Here is an 8,226-nt window from a genome sequence, read left to right as displayed (position 1 = left end):
GAAAAGAGATGGAAGAGAAAGAGGAAAAAGAAGTCTTTATGACAATGCTAGGTGTTATTACACGATAATTGTTTTTTAAAAAAACACTAGTACAACTTAGTGAAAAAGCATTAGAATGTACTAGGAGAATTTTGATCTTCATCTTAATGCAAATATTGACATGACACTTGTCACATTGTGGTGGGAAATTTTCCCTTCAATTTGTTTTTTTAATTTTTTGTGAAAGTATTTTATGAGACGAATATAACAAGATCTTACATGATTATTTTACTCAACGTATATATGAATCATATTATATGGTCAAATCAGAGTGATAAATAGGACAAAATTCCAATTGTTGCAATATTATTAGAACGGAATAAGTAATCTATATCAAGTTGTCAACCATTCATGTGTAGTCAAACCATTCATATATTTCATCAGCATAAACTAATGGTAGTTGTGATGCAAATTCATTATAATGACTATTGTAGCCGCCACTCAAAGGTGATTGATTAGTCGTACTTAGTAACTTTTTCCTTTGCTTGTATTACCGATTAGCATAAACCAATACTCCACTAGAGTTTCCTATTTAAAGGCCTTCATTATTAGTTAATTAACGGAACGGAAATAAATCATCAAATTTTCCAGTACTTACCTAAACTTCATTAAACCTCTCATTTTTCATCTTGTTTGTTGCTCTTTAGAAGCTTGTGTTTTTAGTATTAATTGGTGTAAGAGGTCTTCACTGCGAAAAGCTTGTGTGTGCGTCTAAGCTTCAAATAAGGTTTGTTTTTCATTCTTGTTTATTTTTTTTTTTTTTTTTTTGGTGTTCCATTCGGTTCACCTTTTGGAGTAATCCGGATTCGACGATCAATTCCGGATGTTTTTCATTCTTATTAGAAGTTTTGTTATGATCAATTTGCTTCAAATTTACTACGTATATTTTTAAGGCCACCACTTTGTTTTTTTACAACCTATTTAAAACTTTATTGGGTTTTCTTTTAAAAAAAATTTTATTGGGTTTTTCTATATAGTAACTCTCTTAATTTTACTTTTCTACGTTGTGCTCTAACATATATCACTTTCCACACTGTAATTTCAGATAAATTTTTGCTTCCATACGGTAACTTTGCCGTTATCCCGCCGATAATAAATTCCGTTAGTGGGGCCTACTCTTTATTTATTAAGATTTTTTATTGATTTGCGCGTTAGAAAATGTTTCGTTAAAGGTTTTGGGGGCTATTTTGATCCTAAAGGTTCCAAATTGAGCTCAAATTTGGCAAAAAAATAACGTTAATGCCTCGTTTTGCTTATTGAGAAATGTCTCAATTTGCGTGTTCACATTTTAATACGTAAAACGAGACATTTACGTTATTTTTTTGCCAAATCTAAGCTCAATTTCGACCATTAAGCACCAAAATAGCCTCCAAAACTTTTAACGGAATATTTTTAACGCGTAAATAGATAAAAATATTAATAAATGGAGAGTGGGCCCCACTAACGGAGTTTATTAACGTCGGGATGATGACAAGGTTAACGTATGGAAGAAACAAACATTTAAAAAAATCGGATGTACAATAACATATTGTACATCCGCTTCAAAGTTACCTTAAAATGATCAAAAGTTACCCTATAATGAATGAAATTTTTTTTGAAGCTTCTTAAGGTTGGTTTTCTTTCTTATTTGTAAGCTTACCCTTCATTTTCTTATCCAGTGCCTACATTATATGGTATAATCGCTGCAAAATTGCATCAGTTCAAGGATAATTGAAAGAAATTACTCATCTTAGAAGCGCGACAGCTGCTACATACATATATACACCTAAGACCTAGAATTGGATCATTCGTGTTCTAAAGAAATGAGAAAGCCAGATTTTCCCTTGATTAAGTGTATTTCTGAAAATTTCATTAAGCCAAAGCACGAGGTAGAGGAGTCAAAACAACCCTATCACTTAACTCCTCATGATCTCTTGGTGCTTTCTGCCCACCACATACAATTCGGTCTCTTATTCACCAAACCATCACATATAAAAAACCAAGTTTTTTCGATCCACTCGTTCCTTGAAACTCTACAAGAATCACTTTCTCGAACCCTTGTTCATTTCTACCCATTAGCAGGTCAGTTTGTCACCGAGGTAGATGAAGATAAGCATGAAAGTGTAGTATACGTAGATTGTAACAAGGGTCCTGGGGCTAGATTCATTCATGCCACTTTAGATATCACCATTTCCGATGTTCTCTCGCCAAAGGATGTTCCTTTGGTAGTTCAATCATTGTTTGACCTCAATGAGGAGTATGTCAATTATGATGGCAGTTCCAAACCTTTGTTGTCTATTCAAGTCACTGAGCTCCTAGATGGTATTTTTATCGCTTGTTCAGTAAACCACTGTATTACAGATGGAACTTCATACTGGCATTTTTGGAACGTATGGTCTAAGATACATCAAGGAAATGGTAAGGATACAATATGCGTGTCAGATCTACCTATCTATACCCGTTGGTATCCTGATGGATGTGCTCCTGGTCCATTTCCAATTCCCTACACTCACCCTGATGAATTTGTAAGGAAATTTGAACCTACTCAACTTAGTGATCGGATCTTTCGTTTCTCATCCGAGTCTATAGCAAGGTTAAAAGCAATAGCAAACGAGGAAGGTTATGCAAAAAATATCTCTTCTTTTAAGTCATTGTGTGCTCTTCTTTGGAGGTCGATGGTTAGAGCAAATGGTGTACCTCACGATCAAATCATTCATAATCACTTATTGGTGAACAACAGAAGAAGATTAGACCCTCCTTTACCAAAGTATTATTTTGGCAACTTTTTTCAGTGTCTCACAACAAGTACTACAGCCGGCGAATTACTTGATAACAATTTGGGGTGGACAGCCTCTTTGTTACACCAGTCTGTGATAAATTATAGTAGTGACAAGGCTGAGCACAACTTTGTTAACGGATGGTTGAAGTCTCCACAATTTATCTATAACGAGGATTTCCTTAACCGTAGCAATGTATCAATATTAAATTCACCTCATTTTGACATGTATGGCAATGAATTCGGGTTAGGGAAGGCCATAGCCTTTCGTTCCGGGTATGGAAACAGCAAGGATACTGGGTTGGTGTTTGCTTGCCAGGGAAGTGAAGGAGGAGGAAGTGTTGATCTAGAGATATGTTTGACACCTGATTCGATGGATGCTCTCGAATCAGATAAGGAATTCATGGCCTTTGTCTCACTGCCATAGTAAGGAATTCTTAAGTCTAAAAATATAGTAAGTTATTGAAAGCCAAAATAAAGCCATAGTATACTACTGGTTAGTATCTCTATAGGAAAACAAGTTACATTAGAATAAACATGGCTCATATAGTCTTATATAGCCTATGATACGTATTGAGATGGTTATGGCTTATTTTAGATTTTTGCCTACAAGTTTTTACCTTTCACTTGAAAGGGTTTTTCTTGTTTTAGGCCTTAGGAGTGTATTTTAATTATTAGGATATATTTGTTAGTTTAATTCTGTTGGTAGAAGATAGCTTAACTTTAAGATTATATTTGCAAAATATTATCTTTACAAGTTAGGATAAGGTTCTTAATTAGATTATATTTTGTTATACACGATTTTAGGCTAATTATTTAGCTTATAGATACGTGGTTAAGAATTAATAAAAATCAAATTTGAGTTTTGATTATCATATGAAAAACGTGCGCTTAGCTTGTGTTTATGGTTTGTAGGTCAAATTGTGTAGCTTCGTTCTCCTTTGTTAACTCTTTCTGGTGATTCGTATTTTCAAATTGGATAACATTTTGTCTAGTTTTCACCTACAAAATTTCAGAATTTTTGGAGTAGGTTAACTATTAAACTGGGTTCGTTTTTGGCAGCTGGTCAAAAATCTGCCAATTTCTGACTCTTCTGAGGAAAATTAAAAATGCAACCTATTGGTTGGGAATTTACGCTAAAATTTTGGTCAAGTGTTGGAGACATATAGTTCTAGCTTTCCACAAGTTTTTAGCAATTTTCGACGTGTTTTGCTTGGGTTTTGGTCTGAAGTCCATCGAGCATGGTTAATCAAGGCTAAATTGCAGCTTTATTGGATGAATTTAAGAAGCTTCATTCTCGTATGGATAAGACAGAAGAACACCTTCAACAAAGGGACGATGAATCAGCTTCCATTGGGTCCATTCTAACGTCAATCGAGCAAGAACTCAAGGAATGTGAGTCTTCTCCACAGCCACACAGTAACAAGAAAGAAGATGACCTTAAACTTGCGGACTTACCCTCCTTTGATGATAATGATGATGCTGATGCTTATCTTGATTGGGAGCGACGCATGGACAGGGTGTTTGACTATAAGAAGGTTAGTGATTCACGACGTTTTGATTATGCTATTCTTAAACTTGCGAGATATGCATCTCTTTGGTATGAAAGTATGCAACATAAAAGAGAATGAGATAGGAAAGCAAGAATTGATGTTTGGAGTGAATTAAAATTAAAGATGCGTAAACGTTTTGTCCTGCATTCATACAAGCCAGACTTATACTTGAAGTTGCAATCTTTTAAGCAAAACGAATTGAGGGTAGAGCAATATATGAAGGAGTTTTAGTTCTCCTTTGTACTTTCTTTCTTTTCCTCTTTTTTCTTTTGTTTTTTAAATCACATTTTATGTGCAAAGAAGAATGATAAGAATAAATGATTTCACAGTCCATAACTTAATCAGAAATGATACATCACTGAAAAATTAAATGAAAATTTTGGTCTTCATCTTTCATACTCCCTCCGTCCCTGAAAGAACGACCCATTTGGCCTAATTTTAGTCCCAAAAAGATTGACCCATTTGTTTTTCCAATATCTATTCATTTCCCTTCCTTTTAAAAGTGTCAGCTTGACAATCTTGTGTATTTTAATTATATTGGTTGTTGTAAAACAATACTTTAATCTTATTGGCTAATAAAGCATCACATGGATTAGTGCATTATTATATCATGTTTATTAGGCATAGGATAAAGATAAAAACTTACATCTAGGATTTTCTCTCTCTAGATATTAATTGCAAATTATTGCTGAGTTGTGTTTTTCCGTACATTTATACTTGCAAATTAAGTTTCTTAATACCCACGAAATCCATCCAAATAGGTCGTTCTTTCAGGAAAGGAGGGAGTAATATATTCGCTATGGTAAAACGAATGACGTAGAGAAAGGAGAAACTTTAGTCAAATGAAATAAAACTGACTAACTAAAATCCTAGTCAATACCAACGTGGAGTGGAATAACAACAAAAGTACAAGCTGAAATTTGGAGTGGGAGAGATGTTATCTTACTTGTCTTCTGTTGGCCTTGATGGTATAATTAGTCAATTGGGGTCATTGGGGACCCTCCGTAACCACAAAAAAGTAGAATAAGGGGCAATGGATCCTCGTAACTATAGAATTTTCACGTAACATGACTTTTGTACTACTTAAATACTCTTTCTGTTTATGAAAATTCGACTCATCATTTACTATTTATGTGGTCAAAATAAAATAATTTTGTCCACATTTTATGATTTATTCAATCAAATTAAATTAACAAACTTGTTTTTATTAGGTTTCTCTTATGATAAATTTTGAAATATCAACTTTTTAAAATTTTTTACTTGTATATAATTGAAGTTATTAATGGTCAAATATATTCATTGGAGACCATGCAAATACAAAGTGAGTCAAATTTTCAGGATCGAAGGGAATATTAAATTTGTCATAATTCCTTTTAACTAATCTACTACGTATAAAAAAATCACATGCTATTTTTTAAAACACTATTAGATTAATCATAATATATATTATTTATAATATTAACTTTTTATAAGTTAAACTAATGAAATAAAAAAAAATAAAGATATAAATGTCAAACCGTACCGTGCATAAGTATGTGCAACAGTGCAAGTAATACACTTATTTAGATATGGAAAATCATGTAACAAAAACTCGAAAAGGCCCAACTCGGCACAAGCGCAAATGATTGGGAAAAGTAAGGACCCTGAATGATCAAATCTCAACTTCACGTTTTTTATTTATTCACTATTTGCGAGCTAAATACTAAAAAACAGAAGGGAGAATAATGAAATCCCTACCTCCAATTACCCTCCGCTGTCAGGAATGTTAACGTGTTTCACGAATCAGAAATCACATATCACCCTATATTGGGTTCCCTCCTTTCCTTGCTGGTTCGTAGAGACTACTCATTTGTCTCATTAACCTCTACGAAATAAACAAATCAATAATTGTGCACCAGAACAAAGACAATGATTATTAATCCCAAATCACAAATAAAACGATTCTTTATTTGCGTCGGTAATGGTATAGTAAAATAAGCAAGAAGCATGCATAATAATAATAATAATAATAATAATAATAATAATAATAATAATAATAATAATAATAATAATTGATATCTTAGAATTATTTTTTTCGGATGTACAATTTACAAATAACCTACAAGGGCGGTGATCATTATGCATGAAGAGCCGCGTGGCATTTTTAGTTTTTTACATGTGTCCAGCTTCACAAGTACTTCGTACTCCATTGAACATAATACCTGCTTTTAAGAAAAAAGTTATTAATTTATTTACAAAAATAATACTTCGTATATAATAAACAGAAATTGTTCAATCTCAAAGATAAACTGGTATTTTATTTCTCTTAATTTAACCCACCAAAACAGTTGATATCTACTTTATGCATGTACCCGGAGTGAATATATTTAATCCCAATATAGTCAACACTCTAACACATTTGTATTATTATACACGTTGGTCACGTTTAGCTAAAGTAGTTTATACATATAACCCCCCTGTTAATAGTTTATTAATAGCTTAGTCATACTTATTAATTAACTTATCCCTTTGCTTGTATTAGCATATACAGTTTCATAACTTACTCTAGCTTTATTGCATAATACGCCTATTTAAAGGCCTTTATTAGTTAATAGAAATACATCATCAATTTTTCCAATAAAAAATCTAGATTTGTAACCAAACTTGATTAAACCTCTCTTTTTCTTCTAGTTTGTTGCTCTTCCGAAGCTTGTGTTTTTAGTATTGGTGTAGTAGTCATCACTGCTCACCATTGCAATTGCCGAAAAATTTGTGCATGCGTCTAAGCTTCTAATAAGGTCTGTTTTTCATTCTTATTTACTTAGAAGTATTGTTTACGATTGATATGCTTGAATCTTATATTTTTAACTAACCCTTCAAATTAAATTTCTCATTCAGTGCCTACATTATGTTGTGGTATCATCGCTGCAAATTTGCATCCATTCATGGATGGTCGAAAGGAATTACTCATCTTAGAAGCGCGACAACTGCTACGTACATATATACACCTAAGGCCTACTATAGTGATCATATGTGCTCTAAAGAAAAACAAAATCTTAATTTTCCTGTGGTTAACCGTGTTTCCGAATATTTCATTAAGCCAAAGCACAAGATTGATGTGTCAAAGCAAATCTATCACTTAGCACCTCATGATCTTGCGTTGCTCTCTTTCCAATACATACATTTTGGTCTCCTATTCAACAAACCATCACGTACAAAAAATCAAGATTTTTCGATCCAATCGTTCTTAGATAGTCTAAAGAAATCTCTCTCTCTTACCCTCGATCATTTCCATCCACTAGCAGGTCAGCTTGTCACCGAGGTAGACGAAGACAAGCATGAAAGCGTAGTGCATGTAGATTGTAACAAAGGTCAAGGGGCTAGATTCATTCATGCCGATTTAGATATGACCATTTCCGATATTCTCTCACCAAAAGATGTTCCTTTGGTAGTTCAATCACTTTTTGACCTTAATGAGAAGTTGGTGAACTACGACGGTCATTCAAAACCTTTATTGTCAGTTCAGGTCACTGAGCTATTAGACGGTATTTTTATAGCTTGTACGGTTAACCATAGTATTATAGATGGAACTTCATATTGGCACTTTTGGAACGTATGGTCTAAGATACATAGAGGAAATGGTAAGGATACAATATGTGAGTTAGATCTACCAGTCTACACCCGTTGGTATCCTGATGGGCGTGTTCCCGGCCCTTTTTCCCAATTCCCTTTACTCACCCTAATGAATATGTTAGAAAATTTGAGCCGCCACAAATTAGAGATCGGATCTTTCAATTCTCATCTGAGTCTATAGCAAGGTTAAAAGCCGTAGCAAACGAGCAAGGTTATGCTAAAAATATATCTTCCTATCAGTCCTTGTGTGCTCTTGTTTGGAGGTCA

The 8,226-nt window shown here is 33.5% G+C and overlaps 1 protein-coding gene across 1 annotated transcript; it reads left to right on the top strand.

The window, feature by feature from the left end:
• The first annotated feature begins 1,841 nt into the window (after positions 1–1,841).
• Positions 1,842–3,221, top strand: LOC145566984 (uncharacterized). The gene has a single exon (XM_081626228.1). The coding sequence runs from the start codon at positions 1,842–1,844 to the stop codon at positions 3,219–3,221; it is 1,380 nt and encodes a 459-aa protein (XP_081482354.1).
• Positions 3,222–8,226: the final 5,005 nt, after the last annotated feature.

This window comes from Chenopodium album, chromosome 11, assembly GCF_948465745.1.
Source record: "Chenopodium album chromosome 11, dcCheAlbu1.1, whole genome shotgun sequence".
Lineage (NCBI taxonomy): Eukaryota > Viridiplantae > Streptophyta > Magnoliopsida > Caryophyllales > Amaranthaceae > Chenopodium > Chenopodium album.
The sequence above is the reverse complement of the archived record's forward strand: the minus strand, read 5'-3'. Positions and strand labels throughout refer to the sequence as shown.